General features: G+C 36.7%; 1 protein-coding gene across 1 annotated transcript; it reads right to left on the bottom strand.

Annotated features, from left to right (window-relative positions):
* Positions 1-1,180: 1,180 nt before the first annotated feature.
* AMTN (amelotin) lies at positions 1,181-14,979 on the bottom strand. The gene is made up of 8 exons (XM_027087725.1): positions 14,926-14,979; positions 11,653-11,739; positions 10,612-10,677; positions 9,621-9,710; positions 6,116-6,151; positions 4,791-4,817; positions 1,900-2,164; positions 1,181-1,188 (listed from the first exon to the last, which is right to left on the bottom strand). The coding sequence occupies exons 1-8, from the start codon at positions 14,977-14,979 to the stop codon at positions 1,181-1,183; spliced, it is 633 nt and encodes a 210-aa protein (XP_026943526.1).
* Between the last annotated feature and the right edge of the window lie 3,019 nt (positions 14,980-17,998).

Here is a 17,998-nt window from a genome sequence, read left to right as displayed (position 1 = left end):
CTTTTCGTTTTGTTTATGGTTTCCTTTGTACAAAAGTTTTAAAGTTTAATTAGGTCTCATTTGTTTATTTTTGTTTTTATTTTCATTATTCGAGGAGGTGGATCCAAAAAGATATTGCTGCAATTTATGTCAAAGAGTGTTCTGACTATGTTTTCCTCTAAGAGTTTTATAGTATCCAGTCTTACATTTAGGTCTTTAATCCATCCATTTTGTATTTATTTTTGTATATAGTGTTAGAGAATGTTCTAATTTCATTCTTTTACATGTAGCTGTCCAGTTTTCCCAGCACCACTTATTGAAGGACTTGTCTTTCTCCATTGTATTTTCTTGTCTCTTTTGTCATAGATTAATTGACCATAGGTTCATGGGTTGATTTCTGGGCTTTCTATCCTGTTCCATTGATCTGTATGTCTGTTTTTGTGCCAGTACCATGCTGTTTTGATTACTGTAGCTTTGTAGTATAGTCTGAAGTCAGGGAACATGATTCCTCGAGCTCTTTAGCAGGTATTTTATCAATTTCATTTCTTACTTAGGCATACCAAATTAACAATTAAATGCCATAATCACTAGCTCTGTGTATAAGCAACTTGAGGACAGACAATATGAATTATAATTCTTGACTTCCACTGCATATTTTAGATGCATATGTAATTTGCTTTTAATTTGAATATTAAAAATTAAATTTGTGGCTCTTATGGGATAGAGTGGGTCATAAGGTAGTTGTGAGGAAATTAGAACTCTTCTTACACAGCTGGATGTCCACTCCCATGACTGCAGCATTGTCTGCTTCCAAAGAAAGTCTAGACCAAGAGTACCATCTAAGTATCCTGAAGTAATGGAGTTTCTGAAATTGTCCAACTTTCTTTCACCCGCAAAGAAGAAAAAGAGTCAGTTTCAAAATACATTTTAATATACATATCTTCTGGGTCTAAGGTGGCATAATGTTATATTTTAAAGATAAATTTATCCATTTAATTAGTATTCTTTGTCAGAAGTCAGTATTCCCCAGGAGTGTATATCTTCTGAAATTTCAAGAAAAAATTTTTAGGTAAACTAAGAATTAATTTCTTCTGATACACTCCAGTATGTCTCAGTCTATTCCATAATATGATCAATGAAAATGATTCTTATGTATCACCACATTTGAGGTGGCTTAGTTGAAAAAATTTGAGACAGCTTACTAAATTCCTGGAAGAAAAAAAGACACTTTTTAAATGTAGGTAAAGGCATATTGAATTCAAACATGTTTTACTTGAGATCAAAATTTCTTTTTTTGGAGCAAGAGTATCAATAGCAAATCATTCTTTTGTCCATTTGGATATTTGGGACATGTGGGTCTGGACATCCTCACAGGTTAAATGATTATCTCTGTCTGTTGGTACTAGAAGAGCTGATTTTTGCAACATTTCTTAAGTCCCATCTGAGGGGAGTGGCACATGGGTTCATGCATTGCACTAATTCTAGTCTATTGCTAGTGGCAGCTTGCAACCTTCTGAAGCCTCAGAACCTTCCCTATGTTAGGAAGGTTCTGAGGCTCATCCATGCTTAGTGAGTGGAAAAGAGTATCTTGATTGATTAACTGTGTCCTGTGTGTGTTTGAAGGGTGCGGGGGGGATGGGAAATGGAGAACACTGTCTGTTTCCAAATATTTCCAGCTCCGACCTAACATGGAAAGTAAATTATGCCAGCAATTAAATGTCTTCTTTCTGGATAGATCCAATAGGGTTGGTAGCCCAGTAAAAATACTCCCTCACATTGCTGTAATCAAATGTGAGTGAGTAAGGGGGCTCCCTGATATTACTGGGATCTGTATTTGTCAAGGCAAGACAAAGAACTCCTCTCTCACTCTGCAGATGACTTTCACGGCCCTGGGGCACTTTCCTGGCTTGGAGAACTTACCTTTTGGTGACCCTGTGGTGGTTTCCTCAGTGGTCTGTATGCCCCTTTGGATGCCTACAGGGGTGGTCTCTGCAAAGTCGTCATCTGTGCCACTGGTAGTTGGGAAGGGGCCCTCTGAGTTTCCCCGGATGGCAGGATTTACTCCTGCTTGTCCTGCAGGAAGGATTCCATTCTGGACATCTGGAGTAGCCTGACTGGTGGGCAGGATGGCTCCGGGAAACAAGGGATGGAAGATAAATCCTGTTAAGATTTGGGGGGTCGCTGGCTGGAATGAGAGAAGGAAATAGAAAACAAAGTCAAAGGAACACAGTTAAAAGGTGGTCAACCAGCTTTTTCTTCCTTGAGGGCAGCAAGTTTTGGTAGGATTTACAGATGGAGAGGGTAGAGTCAGAAAAAACAGTAAAGATCGAGCGTTCCTCAGAGGAAATCCCTCCCTCTCCCAAGCCAAGCCTGATGCTGTTTTCATTACTGGGATTCCTTGCTGTGCTTCATTTTCCTCAGAAAGGGAAAGCCAGAATCAAGCCAGTCACAGGAAGAGGAATAATGCATCATTTGTTCATATCAGGTGTATCTGGAGGTAGAACTAAGGGAGAAAATCCATACAATTACAGGGGGCTGCATTTCTGTTGTTGACCTAAAGCATCATCTCTCCTTTGCCCATATTTCTTTTTAGAGTAATTTAAGAGACTAAAAGTTAATGGAAAAATTAGTTCAAGTAGATTAATCAATTCTTATCTCATGGTTTTCACCCCTTCAAGTTTCTTTTGACGTATTTTTCAAAGGCATTGGAATATTCAGTCAGAAACGTTTCTTTTGGCAATTCAGCCACTGGTGTATTCCTTGAGGTTACTCAGTGGGTCTTCTCTCTTTTGGGCAGTCAGTGATTTGCCCACTGGTAATGAATGTTGTTGCTACTTACACTTGTTGTTGTTGTTTTTCCCCTGGGAATAAATTACTGTGAAAAGTTCTTCCTAAGAAGTAATAATTTGAAATCTGCTGGTTTTGGAGAGAGTTCAGGCAAGAACCAGTTCTCTGGGACCTCTCAGTTCTGACAGCATTCTCACAGAATCAAAAGCATTGAGAATTCAAAATTAAGATACAGGTCCATTTCTTTGAGTGTGGATCTCAATTGTTAGTTTGCATAAGCACCATCTGGAAGGCAGAAATACGCATTTTTAACCAGCTCTCCAAGTTGTCCTGGTTTGATGGTCCAGGACTGATGTTTGGAAAACACTGTCTTAGATTTATGAGGTATTGGAACCAGAATTAGACTTATGCTGAGTGAGAGATAGGAGTAGAGTACAGAAAATTTCAAATTGGGAGTTGGGACTTTCATACATTTGAAATAAAGAAAGTGGCTTCCCTGGTGGCGCAGTGGTTAAGAACCTGCCTGCCAATGCAGGGGACACAGGTTCAAGCTCTGGTCCAGGAAGATCCCACATGCTGCGGAGAAACTAAGCCCATGCACCACAATTACTGAGCTTGCTCTCTAGAGTCCTCAAGCCACAACTACTGAGCCCACGTGCCACAACTACTGAAGTCCGTGTGCCTAGAGTCCATGCACTGCAACAACAGAAGCCACCACAATGAGAAGCCCACGCATCGCAACGAAGAGTAGCCCCCACTCGCCATAACTAGAGAAAGCCCGTGCAGCAACGAAGACCCAATGCAGCTAAATAAATAAATAAATAAAATAAAGGTGAGTGGTGCCCATCATTAAAAAATAAGGCAAAAATAATAGACTATAAATTACCAGTGCACTATATATACTAAGGGTAAATATTTGTTCATAAAACGTGTGTGTGTGTGTTAGTTACATAAAAAATATAGCTATTACTGTGAGTTTCACCAAGAAAAGAAAAAAAAGAAAAAGAAAACCATTTTTCTATCCACTAGTATAGTGGATAGAAAAATGGTTTTCAATCTGGATTTACTTTTATTTTTTTGACCTTCGGACCTAATTTGCTTAAGCTTTCCGAGTCTCAGTTTCTTTTTATATAAAGTTGGTATCTCTACTCTACTTTGTAATCTGGTGAGGATTAAAGGCAACACATGTAAAAAAATCTCTATTTTGTAATCTGGTGAGGATTAAAGGCAACACATGTAAAAAAATCTACTAAGGTGCCTGTTTTATAGAATCGGGTCAATAACTGGTTGATATGGGTATTCATGTATCAGTGTTGGCAAAACATCCCTGTTACTTGATTTTATTCATGGACAGTCTAGGCAAATCCCTACCTTTTTAATAATAGAGGTTTAAAAACTGTCTTCCCAGATATTGCCTCAACTCTTTACTTCAGTGTCATGTTTAGATACCATATTAATTCAAATAATTTTTCTCTGAAAATGACTTATGCGGAAATGCATAGAAATGCCTAGTAATGGTACTATGAGTTTTATTTAGGGTCAGCCCTCTAGTTATTCATATGTATAGAGAAGAGTTCATTCATCGCCATAAGATGCTAGAAAAATAATAAATTTTTCTATAAACATTAAACATTTAAGTCAAAAAATTAATCCTTCCTGCGCTAAATATCAATATGTATATTATTCTAAATCTGCATGCATTTCAGTAACTTACAATCCTACATTTTAATCAATACAAAGTTTAAACTATGAATTGGCTTTCTGGATAGAACTGAATCTGACATCAATATGTGGAAAACAAAAGCTAAGTCAAATTAATGGGGACAAGTAGCTGGAGAAGGATGATGAAATCCCCAGCTAGACAAAAGCTAACCTAATGTGAGGACCTATAAAAGTGTTCAGTTTATGATAGTATGCACCAGATTTAGGGGTTGTGGTCAAAAGTGGCTATATGACGATAGAAAACAGCATTGTGGTAGCAGTGAAAGGAATTTGAAATACTAGTAATTAATTTTTCTTTTTACCAATTCCTCTGAGCTTAGGATAGCACCCTAAAAAGAAAATAACACAGGTTATTAGACAGATTTTTAATATATTTGAGGCAAGGTTTAATATATTTGAGGCAATATATATATTATATATATTATAATAACTTAAAAACTTAAAATAGTTATAAATATTATAAAGAGATATGTGTTTATTTTCAACAATAATTTAAACTGCCTTTGTGATTTGTATCACAAAACTCAAGTTAACACATGACATTGAACTACTAACGTTTATTATTTGAATGATGGGAGGTCTTCTGCATTACAGAAGTTACATGTTTTCTATAATTAGGTAATAGATACACATGAGGGGAGACTTGGAAGATGCAGAAAGCAATAAAAAAAATCCCATCATGCAGAATGTGATATTTTTTCTTGCAGATGTTTTTCAAACATTTCTTTTTTACATACTAGAAGTCATGTAATTTTTACAACGTGTCTTACCTTTTCTGTTAATACTACACAGCAATCATTTAACCACATTACCAACAAATTTTAATAAATATAATTTTGAATGGTCACAAAGTATTTGATTTTATGTTGTACAGTTTACGTAATAATTTTCCTTTTGTTTAAATGTAGGTTGCACCTAATATTCTTCTCTACCATAAAATTATTTTGATGAATTTATTTGTAAATAAACCTTAGCTGTATTTCAGATTATTTCCTTGGAATGTGTTCCCATATGTGGAATTAAGAGTTAATATGAATTTTATACTTGATTCTGCTTTTAGAAGTAATAGCTGCCATCTGATGTTCATATTTGATCTTGGGTCTTGGTAATTTTATCAGTGATCTCAAGAATTACCTTTCACAAAGGAAAATAGAGAGAGAGGAAAGTGTGTCATTTTTAGGGAAAAGATATATAGTTAATAAATAAATTTGAGATAAAAATCCCCCAAATCATTAATTATTAGATCAGCCCATTAATTTAATATTTTCTTAACAGTGTGGTTTAAAGGATTGACTGGTTGCTTCATCTGTGACATTTACTAACTGTGTGATTGTAAATAAATAACTAACTGTAAGTATTGCCAGTTACTCATCTTTACATTAGAAATAAAAGTATTGTCTATAAAAGGTTGTTTTGAAAATTAGATGAGATAATACATATTAAATAAAAAGTACTAGAACAGTGCCTGGCACATAGTAAGTGCTCAATAATTATTCTTGTTATTATCAGTGTCCATACAGTGCAAAGTAAATAGGAAACTTGGCAACTATCTGGTGAATTGAGATAGGATGAAATATTTCACACTAAGATGATTTAAAATAAAAATCATTTTACAAAATAATCCTACCTGGGCTCCAAGGTGTGCTACAATAACTGGTAACACCTGAAAAAAGAGTGAGAGACATAGGAAAAAATATACTAAAAGGTAAGTTCTGGTAGTGATATAAATATTGAGACTTTTAAAAAGCATACAATATTTACTGAATAGATATTTGTTTAATGTATCATCTATGATCATATATATGGACTCACAGAGCAGGACGGGAATTGGAACTCATCCAGTTTGTAAAAAGATTAGACCCAGAGATTTAGAAACCAGTCCAAAGCAGCACATGTAAAAGGTAGAAGTTAGTAAATTGGATGAACAAAAAATAACTTTGATTTCAAGCTATCCCAAACCTAAAATTATTCCAAGCAATCATGTTGATAAAATCCATGTGTTTCTTTTATATGACATCTCAGAAGATACATTAAAACATGTAATGGATATTTTAAAATATCACGATTTCTTGAAGCATGTGTACTTAGTCTCATAATTGTTGCCTGGATATTTTGATATTAAAATAGAACACTGGAAGGAAATTTTGGTTGATATTGTTCAACAACGCTCATCCTAACAGAGTTCTTAGAGCTAAGTGAGAAATACCACACTGGTCACTGATAACTGCGTACATGTTATGGATTTGTAGTTGGAAAGATCTGGGTGAGGTGTTGGTGTGCTCTAGCACTCTAAGAACTAACCATGGGGTCTGTCAGAAAGAACTAGGGTTTTAAGGTTTATTTTTATTTCTATAGAAACTCATAGAGTGTCACAAAAGTTATCAAAATGGGACTTTTAATATTCCAGACCTAAAAGATTTGAAAGTCTTATAAAAAGACTCTTAACTTTATTATTTCTCAAGAAGTTTGTACAGTAACACCCATAATGCCAAAAGGTAAAAAGTACACACATTTAAGAAAAAGCCTTACTCTCTGTCAGATCCCTGGCTACTGACCAATAGCAACTCATCTTCAGGGTGGCAATGGAAAAGTGGATTGAAGGGAAGGGACACAGGATTTGGGAGAAAACAAAATTGAAATTTCTTCTTTAAAGGCAAATTGGAAGGAAAAGAAAGATACAAAAGGAAACCACAAATGTCTAAGTAAAAAATGTATTGTAAGAATTAAGTAATGTAGCACCAATGTAACAAGGAGAAAAAGTGTTAGTTTTCGACAGAGATATTGTTTGAAATAATAATAGCTAACACATATTGAATGAGTACCATGTATAGGCACTGTTCTAAATGTTTTATGTAGATTTACTCATTTAATCCTAACAGCTCTAGTGGTAGATTCTAATTAATCTCTATTCTATATGATGAAGAAAGGGAGTCACAGAGGGTTAGGTAACTTGGCCACATAGGTAGTAAGTGGAGAGCTGGGATTTGACCAGAAGTTTTGGCGTTCTAGAGTTCACTCTTAGCCACTCTGGCCTGCCTTAGATAAATGAACGCTGTGGGCAGCTGCCCAGGTTTCTGGCAGGGATGTAAGGTCCTCTACATAGGGAGAGACAGGGTCGGAGGGACTGGGGCTGCGCAGGAGAAGGCATGTGTGGGGAACCTTGGTGGTGGCATAGCCTAGAGACATCAAAGAATCCTCACAGAGAACGAGGATTGATTTATATTATTGCATGTTGGGGAGCGTGGAATGTCGAACCGTCTCTACTGAATCTTTAGTAACATCTACAGTGCCCACATATGCCTTTGACTCCGGTGGATATATTCTTTGGTGGATATGAAGATGTACTAAGCCTGACTTCCAGGTTAGAGCAGGCCAGCAATTGAAACTGAACCTGGGCAATTGGCAGATGGATTACACCAGGGTCATGTAGTAAAGAGATTCTCATTTTATTTGCTACTCTCTCTAGTCTTTTTCTGAGGATGACTTTTATTATTAAGATATAAATAAGCAGCAGATACTTTGAGTGAAGGCTCTAATATATCTGTAAGGAATAAGTAATGACTGATAGACAGGTATACACATCAATATTAAAAAAAGAAATGTAAAAATTAGTTATATTACATATTTTTACAAATATGAATAAATGAAGCAGTATAGAGTTTCTTGTGTTGTTATTTTGGACAAAAGGCACAGAAAAAAGTATTAGTTGCATATGATATAGAATTTAAATTGAGCAGCTTAAAATAATTTTGTCAATTAAACTCAGCTTTGATTATAATTACTAATTAATATAAGCTTGCTACTATAAGTTGGACGTGTCCATAGTGGTAGGAAGATGGTTAGGGTATAGTCATGCTTCACTATTTGGGAATGTGTATTAAAATTCTTACAGTTTTGAATATCTTTGGACCCACAAATTCTATTCCTAAGAACTGGTCTTAAAGAAATAATCACTGAAGTGGTCAAAGACTTAGTCAAAGGATGTTCACTGTAGAATTGTTTATAGCAGCAAAAATTTTGGAAAAAACCCCAATGTTTTCAATATGATGGAATACTAGCAATCATTAAAAACAATGTTATAAGTGATTCACAATGTTATAAGTGAATATTCAAAATATAGGAAAGACTATTCAAAATGTATTAAGTGAAAAAATTAGATTATAGAACATCAGATATAGTAAGAACATATTGTCTTTAAAAAGTGTACTTATATGCATAGAAAAAGAGTGGAAGGACATAACCTAGAATGTTGACTGTGTTTAATTCTGGCTGGTAGGCTTATGGGTAAATTTTATTTTTTCTTTTTCCTTATCTGTGTTTTCTAAATTCTCTATAGTTAACATATACTATGTATGTAATAATCAAGGAAGCTTCTACAAAAAATTATACCATTATGTGGGAATGATAGGGGCTGAGGTCATGTGTTAGGGAGAATTAGTTAACAGTAACCAATTTAGTCATAAAGGGATCATTATATATTTCTTTAGAGTAATTTAACTATTTAGAGAAGTTCCAAGAAGACAAAATTTGGACTTTGCAGTTAAAATGCAAACACTTTGGAAAGAGGTGATGTCCTACGTATGTCATTTATATCTTCATGTGAGGGTTTTTTGGGGGGTTTTCCTGAAAGCAAATAATGATGGCAGGAGAGAAGGAACAAGAGAACCCTTGGGGACTCGAGAGGAGTCATGAAAAAAGCACACAAAAAGGATGAGATTAGATTTGCTGGAAATAGACTTTATCCATCTCTTATTTTTTCTTTGGAATGATTTTGGTCACCCAGAAGGTCTTCAATAGAAACAGAGCAAGCTGGAGAAGAATCCTGATACCTCTCAATCCCCCCGTTTATTCTTTACTTCTCAATCTTCCCCAACTCTTCATATTTCCTGTTACCTATTACAAATGTATTCTAGAGAGGTTATGGGGCAGCATGCTATTTTCTTGGTGTGTTCTCATGGGATTTCAGCAAGAACCAAATTGCCAAAGACTGCTTTAAATTTAGTAGGACATCCCTCTGCAAATTATCAGGGTAGAACTTTAAAGAACCTTGAAAATATTCTTTCTTCCCCTTTAGGCTTTCACCTGAGGGAAAATGCTCCCCATTGTTAAACTTAGTAGGTCTTTGAACTCACTTGTGGTTGCAGCTGCTGCTGTACCTTCAATCCCCCCAGGGTCAGTGGGAGGGTCTGGGTACCAGGTGCCATCCCTGCAGCAGGATTTAGCTGTAGGGCAACGAGGAAGATTTTCATTGTGTTGTTTCAGTTCAAACATCCAGGACCCGAATTCATATTTAATAAATGTAAAAGGGAGGATTAGCTATGCAAATATATAGTATACTACACTGCATTTGGAATTAGATATAGAAATGAAGTTCAAAGACTTGTTTAATCTACTAGTACAACAATCAAGTCCAGGACTAATTTTCTCATATTAAGTTTTTCTTTGGCATTTAACCCATTCTCCTGAGGATTACTTAAGTGATTCTATATTTGCCTTCCCTTTTTGGCTGCAACAGCAAGGGTTCCTGGAATTTTTCTGATGACTTTCTTATGAACGACTGAGTTCCTTCATAGGTATCCCCAAGAAAATTGTGAGGCTCAGAATAAAGTATCTAGTCTGAATATGGTCTAGTACTATATTTAAATCAGACCAGTGGGAAAAATCCATTTTAAGCAAGAAAGAAACATTATTTTATCCCCCAAACAGATTAAACTATACAGATATTCTATGAAAAGAATGTAGATATGTCTACCTCTTCTTGTTTGCTCTTGTTTTTGGGGCAATGAGAGCAGTCATAGTGTTTGTGTGGGTATGTGGATGTTGTATGGGTCATGAGGAAGATGTGTCAGAGGAATGGGGAGGGGAGCTCGGAGAGGAGGTGAGAAGAACTAAAGAAGTAAAGACTTAAGAATTAGATTAATTCCTTTAGAGATTCTCTTGCTAAGAAAATTTTCTAATGATGTATTGAATAGCATTGAACTCTCTTTGACTTTCCTCTGTCACTACAATGAATATGTGTGCATGTGTACATCTATGGATACACACACACACACACATACCCTCCACATTAGGTATTATTTTTATTTAACAATGGATATTAAAATGATAAAAAAGAGTACTTACCAGTTGCAGGTCTGACCCCAGTGTGAGCATCTGTGTCAATGGAATTAGACTTAAAGAAGGGAAGACCTGCAGGGCATTGAAATTGATGTGTGAGACAAGAGCTTGTCTGGTTTTACAGTCCTGTCAGTGGAGGATATCCTCAAGTAACCTATACTCCAGTCACAGGTGGATTTACCACGAAGGTAAAGCTTCAGGGCCTCTCACTAACATTGCCCCCTTCCGTGGCCCTAGGAGGCACTCTAGCAATGTGTCAAGTTTAAGGTATTTATCAGCTTAAAAATATGTAATTTACTCTTATTTCTTATCTAATTATAAATTATTCACGTTAGTAACTAATTTTACATATCTAACTTTGTATTATTTTTCAAAGAAGGTCCCCAGAGCTTCTAGTTCCTTAAGGAGGGAGGTCAGCTACTGACATGAGTATTGTATAATGTCCATAGACCAAAAAGAGAACTTTAGACTGGTATTATTGTACTATTTCACAAAGTCTAGACATAGGTAAGGAGAGGTCCTTTTGAATAGAGCAAGGGTGGGAAGAAGGGGGTGGGTAGCCAGGAGACCATGCAGTTTTCATATGTATTTAAATATGTTTCAAAGACAGATTTTACAGTAACACATCAGCTCATCAGCAACAATGAAATTTAAGAAAACCACGAGGAAATCTGCAATTATTTTTATAGATTACTTCTTAATCCCTGCTAGTTCTGGCAAATGCCATACATGATTAAGTCACAGCACTTCAAGGGCATAGACGACCAAGCTGTTTCAATAGGTGTAGTTATTGCTTTTCAGAGTTTACTAGATTTGGTTGCTAAACCAAATTATTATTCAGACAAAAGGAAAAAGAATGAAGATGTGTTGCTTTTCTTGCTCAAAGTTTTGAAAACAAGTATTTTCTTGTTTTTATTTTCCCCCAAATAAAGCTTTTCACTCTGTTGCTCAGTCATGAGACTTTGGCTGAATCTTGATTTTAAATCCACTAGTCTTAACATGTTTCCTTTGCTGGTCTGTAAATGTTCCCCATTGTAGGACTCTTACCTGATTTGGCTGTTGTTGGTTTAGCAGTGTTGCCTGACCTGGAACCAGCTTTGTTGGAGGAACTACCAAAGCAGGGTTGAGCTGCATCTGTGATAACAAATTTTTGCAGAAGCAGGGTTGTGTTTGAGGTTTTGCATCCATTTATTTCCAGGAGGTAACAAGTTGACCCAAATGCAAAAACATCTGTCTTTAGCCTCTGTGTGTTTTGGAGCAGTTTTAACTCCGTGGAACATTTTGTGCATGACAGGAGATGGAATTGTGGAGCAGAAAAGTGCCAGACCAGGAGGGGTGCTCTGGGGAGGGACAGAGGGTGAGATAGGGCACATGGATTTCTGGAGGTAGTTCCTAGGTTCCCATTTCTTTTCTGAAAGTGCTTTCCTCCTTTTCCAGGACATGAAATATATAGTCCACACCTTAGCTCTATACACATTTGCTTTTTCCCAAAGCTTGAAGGTAAGCTGCCATGATTTCTACTGCATTTTCACAAAGCTTCCTAATTTTACCTCGTGCCTGAAAAGTCACTTCCTGTAATGGAAATTCTGTCCCATTCCTGGCCAGGGTATTTTCCTAGTGTATTGAGAATAACTGAATATTAGGGGTAAAAATCTCCTTGAATCCAATTGACCTAGTTGTATTGTTTTATAGATGAGGGAAGTGAGAAACAGTGTCAGCTGCCAAGGTGATATTTTGAGTTGCAGAGCCTGTACTAGGATCCCTGCAAGTGCTTTTAGTCCTTGAAGAAATGAATCCTTCTATTTGTTTTTCTTTGTATTCCATCTGCATTCAGGTGGAAGCTCTCTGGCCAGGTTGACTCTGGTTGGCATTTGCTCCTGGCTGCATCCCCAAGGGCAGTGTGCTGTGGGCCCCCCAGCACTGCATTAACCCTTGGATCACTTGGATATATCCTGGAGCTACCAATGACTCTTGATTTCACTTCGGTCTTTTCTCTCAGTTGTAAGAGGTAAGATTGGTACTATCTGTCCTTAGGGATCCCTTTAAGCCTTAAGATTATGTAAGTATAAATTCTGCAAATGTGTTTTCATCCACTACAATCCACTGTCAGCATGGCAGTCAGAGGGATCCTTTTAAAACAACAGTCTGGTGTGTTTACGTCTTTGTTCAATCCGTGGCTTGACTTCTTTTTCAGCCAGGGACAATACAATGGCTTAAAATGCCCTCAGGCCCTGGGCCCCCAGTGCCTCTCTGACCTTCCATCCTACCTGATTTTCTCTTGTTCACTCTCCTACTGTTATTTAGGCTACTTGCTGTCTCTGGGACACTCAAGTCTGCTTCTTGCCTCAGAGCCTCATCTCCACCTGTTCCCTCTGTCTGGAATGCTTTTTCCCCCATCGTTGGCTCACTTTATCACCAGCTTCATGTTGTTGCTCGAGCTCACCTTCTTTTTGAGGCCTAGCCTGACTATTCTTCTGAGTATGCAACCTGTCCCATCTCCAGTATGTACCCTATTCCCAAACTTTTGATTTACTGAAAACAATTGCTAGGCTGCTTTAAGTGTTCGATTCATTTTATATACCTTTATGATAATTCAATAAATTCATGTACAAATCATTTTTAAAACCTTGTCTATGTGTCCTGAGTTTTATTTAATAAATACGATACTATACCTAATAGACATTTTAATGTTACTTCCCACATTCCCTGCACCACTGTTTCTAACTGTGCTCCCAATCTGCATTAACCTGCACAGCACTCCTCAATCTGCTTTGAATGATAGCTGTGCTCCAGGAAAGTTTTATTTGTCTTGGGTCTTTACAAATTTTATAGTAATTTAAATTCACTAGAGACACCTTATTTAGAAGAACCTTTTGACAAACTTCTTCGGTGAAGCGCAAAATCCATGTTTTACAAAGAATTTAACTTCCTAATTTACCTTGTTTAAACATCACATTTTTGTAGACGACTTCTTTAAAGGAAAAATGTATATTTGTTTTTGTTTTTGTTTTTGCGGTACGTGGGCCTCTCACTGTTGTGACCTCTCCCGTTGTGGAGCACAGGCTCCGGATGTGCAGGCTCAGCGGCCATGGCTCACAGGCCTAGCCGCTCCGTGGCATATGGGATCTTCCTGGACTGGGGCACGAACCCGTGTCCCCTGCATTGGCGGGGGACTCTCAACCACTGCACCACCAGGGAAGCCCGACAAATGTATATTTGCAATGAAATAAGAAGGAGGTTGGTTATTCATGTTTTGTTCCATCCCCTTCCCCCAAGATCACCCTGTTCAGGTCCTTCATAGAATGAATCATGGTTATAATTTATAATTTAACATTAAAAATATTTTTTAGTATCTATAGCCCTTGTAAACACCATGAAGGATCATGCCTTTTTTTCTTACCATTGTATCTTCAGCAACTAGCACAATATATGGTATACAGAGAGTTTTCAGTAAATATTTGTTGATTGTATGGATGAGTAAGGAAGTGTTAAGTGAGCTTGAGGCCTAACTGAGAATTATTTCTTTTTTGTTTTGCTAATTCATAGTAAATATTTAAATTTTTTTTCTTATTGTCCACACTGAAGCATCTCAAACAAAGGGAAATTCACTGAGAGACCCAAACCACCCATATTATGTCTATAAAATATTGAAGGACAGTTGGAATACACGTTTGAATACTAGTGCTCTTTTTTGTTCAAAAAACTGTTATATATGAACAGGTTTTGTGATGAAATGTTCTAAGTAAAAAATATTGACTGCTTTCTAATATTCCCTTACTATTGCATGATTTGGTAGACATTTTAGAGTTTATACAATCTAGATGTTTCATGCTTCCAATTAGAAAAATCAGAATGTTTTAGTTTACATCTTTGGTCATGAGAAAATAATTAGTTGGCAAGAAAATCTTAACTTCTTTTTGGAAGTAGAATCATTATCCACTTTGAGCAGACATAATCTAAAGCATTCCTTTTTCTCCTAATTTCTACCCTATTTCTCTGCCAAGAATAATCAAAATTAATTTATTATTCAAAATAAATTAAATAATCAATAATTTATTATTCAAAAATAAATCAAAATAATAATAAAAATTAATTTATTATAAAATTAATCCACTCAATCCACGATAGATTGGATGTATTTTAACAATGTAAGTACATTGAAATATGCAGTAACACTTCATTAGTTTATCATCTTTCAACTTTGAAAATAAAAACAGGAAACTAAAGGAATGGGTCATGAAGCAGTTTTAGCAGAGGGCAAGGAGAGAGAGAGATGCAGCTCAGGCTGGTTGGTTCATAAAATATACATTTTTCACTTACTGGTAATGATAGAGTTGATCCTAGAAGACAAAACAGGAGAATCGTAGCCTTCATGTTCAAATTACTACCTGAAACAACAAAATAGTGTTATTCTTTCACTCTATTTTTTCCTTTTTGAGACAAGGTGGTACTTGAAAAAAAAGAATGCTCTATTTGAAACATAGTCATTTCTGTTACCTTTTTCTTCACTAGGCAAAATGTACAGGTGAGACAATATGCAAAGTCCAGTTGATTTCTCTAGTTTCTATGATGAAAAATTTTACCCTTTCATGAGCTGTGAGTTTGTAGTAGGAATTTAAACTTGACTCCAGGAGGCTGGCAACTGAGAGACCAATGAGGACTTAGCTGTTTGTGAAATCATTTGGTTTCTTTCATTTCCCAACACTTCATTAGGTGAGTTATTAGTGGCAGACATCATGTTACCCAATGTCTACCATTTGAATAGAGGGTATTTCAGGAAGATATACTTTGTGTAATTTAAAAAAAGTGCAGACAGTGAAAAATTACAATCCTTCTTCACCTCCATCTCCTTCCCAAATGGCTTCCCAGACATCCCTAGTTTATCATGTATACATAATAAATCAAACATCAAAATATAACTGTGTATGTTAAAAAATAAGACCTATTATGTTTATTGCTCTGAAATTTACTTTTTTACTTAACAAATAATGGATGATCATATATGTCAGTACAGATTTTATTTCATGTATTTAATGACTACATTACATTACATTTCCTTTTGATGGAAATTTAATCCATTCCCATTTTAATTTGTAATTATAAAAGTGGTACAATGAACATCCTTATAAATTTTTTTCACACACGTGGGAGTATTGCTGTAGGTATTATTCCTAGAAGTACTGTAGTAAAGGATATGTATGTTTTAAGTTTCAATAAGTATGGCCAAATTTCCTTCCAGAAAAGTTGAATGGTGTACTTTATTTTAAATGGGGAAAAATCTACTTTAATCTAAGCAAAATGCAGGGATCCACTGAGGTTTCTTTCACAGAAAGAACAATGAGGTGCTCACCATAGGTTTTCAGGTCCCCAGGCTTCCCCTGGAGTTTTTGAGATATGCCTCTTCTCTAACGATTTATATATGGATGGAGGTGGGGTCTGTTCAACAAATTTTGAGTCCAATCAAAGATAAATCTGTGTCATGCCAGGATTTCACATGGAAGACCATCTTAGTTCCTATTTTTTGTTGGCCATTCTGTGCTGAACAGGGATAGAACATGTGCCCCCTGCAGTGGAAGGGTGGAGTGTTAACCATTGCACCACCAGGGAAGTCCCATGGAAGGCCGTCTTAGATTTGGCTAGTTTTAGGGGACAGAATGTCTGTCTGAGACGATTAGTTGTTCCCAAAACCTTTTCTGTAACTATTCATTACACAATCAACTTTTGTTACTGTCTGGTAAGAATGAGAGAAACACAAAGGTTAACCCGTGTATGCTTGGTAAATGTAATCCTAGGAGTATTCACAGGTACGAAGGGGAGCGTGGTTAATTTTGTTGGGGACAGACAGCAGAGAAACCCAGTAGAGGAGGTGACCTTTGAACTAGGTTTTGAAGAATAAAAATAATCCATTCATTAAGAATGCAAGGAGAGCAGAACAAGTGTTTACATATGAAGGAGAGATGTTATTGTTGCTTATCACTGGAACCAAATGAGGTGAGGCTAGCAGTGAAAGGTTGGAGAGATACCTAATTTTAATCACCTGTAGTATTTTTGATTGTTTGCTTCTATTATTTACTTTGGCTCTTGATCAGACATTATCTCACACAGCTCCTTCATTATTTCCTGACTGTATGTTTCTCTTGAAATAGATGGAGAGTTCCTGGGGCCTTGTCTTATATTTCTTTAGTGTCTTCTATATTAATAATTTGTAGAGCAGCAGATGGTCACTGCATGTTGATGGATAAATGGTAGAGGTATATACTCTAGGGAGTTGGAGCAAGGTAGAGTTCAGAGAAGAGATGAGACTTTAAGTGGATTTGAAGGATATATATGATTGATGGGACAGAGAATAGCTTGGTAAAGAAGGTGAAATTAAGAGGAACAATGAAACATAAGAGCTAAAGTATGTGGAAGGGAAGCAACTTTATGTTCTCACAGGCTTTCATAGACATATTCATTCATTCTTTTTTTTTTTTGCGGTACGTGGGCTTCTCACTGTTGTGGCCTCTCCCGTTGCGGAGCCCAGGCTCTGGATGCGCAGGCTCAGTGACCATGGCTCACGGGCCCAGCCGCTCCGCAGCATGTGGGATCTTCCCGGACCAGGGCACGAACCCGTGTCCCCTGCATCGGCAGGCGGATTCTCAACCACTGCACCACCAGGGAAGCCCTTCATTCTTTTGCTCAGTCAATTCATTCTTCCAACCCATTATTTAGCATATATTAACTCTATGTTCTGCTAGCATTGTTTCAGTTCCTGGGGATAAAACTGAATGGAAGGGCAAAAATCCTTAAAGAGCTTACATTTTGTGGGGGTACATTAAATAGTCAAGCCTCATTGAGTAGGGGGGAGCCCACCACACTGGGTAATTCCCTCTCCCCTGGGCATTATTTTCAGTGAATGTGTAGGGGGAGGGGCTTCCTTAAATATATATATATTTTTCTTTTTTGGAAGAGGCAGAGTTGAATTTTATGACACTGTTTTTCCTCGGCTTAGGTGAGGAGACGGGTTCTATTCCCAATCTAGAGTATGGTGCTAATGAATAGCTCATTTGAATTGAATCACTGTGTGACTGTCTGGACATCAGGTGATTCAGGGAACTGACAGTGCATCAAATGCCTGTTGCAGACATGTCTCCAACCCCAAGCTAGAATGGGACATGCCCTAGCTTGGAAAATGAGCAGTCAGTAGACTTTGGCCAAAATAAACAAGGGAAATTAAGAAGGGTGAGTAATTTCTTAGACAAGGAATTTTAAGTTTGAAAGCTGATAACTTGCAGTAATATAATTATGGAGGTGTGTGTCAAGAAATATGTACTGTAAAAGGGGGAAATTCCTCAATCATTCCAAAACTGAGAGACATCAGCAAAAACAGTGAGGTAATTTATTTTTCTTAAAT

This window comes from Aethalodelphis obliquidens, unplaced genomic scaffold, assembly GCF_003676395.1.
Source record: "Aethalodelphis obliquidens isolate GAN/ISIS:26980383/991018 unplaced genomic scaffold, ASM367639v1 scaffold59, whole genome shotgun sequence".
In the NCBI taxonomy this organism is placed as follows: Eukaryota; Metazoa; Chordata; class Mammalia; order Artiodactyla; family Delphinidae; genus Aethalodelphis; species Aethalodelphis obliquidens.
This window is presented reverse-complemented; position numbering and strand designations above follow the sequence as displayed.

What these genes read in the sequence shown, in the direction of transcription:
- AMTN (XM_027087725.1), bottom strand. Translation starts at nt 14,979, where the DNA reads ATGAAGGCTACGATTCTCCTGTTTTGTCTTCTAGGATCAACTCTATCA. An exon ending in AGCAGCAGCTGCAACCACAA is followed by an intron (nt 6,152 to 9,620) that starts GTGAGTTCAAAG and finishes CTCTTTTTTCAG; the next exon opens with GTGTTACCAGTTATTGTAGC. An exon ending in TAGCACACCTTGGAGCCCAG is followed by an intron (nt 4,818 to 6,115) that starts GTAGGATTATTT and finishes TTTTCTTTTTAG; the next exon opens with GGTGCTATCCTAAGCTCAGA.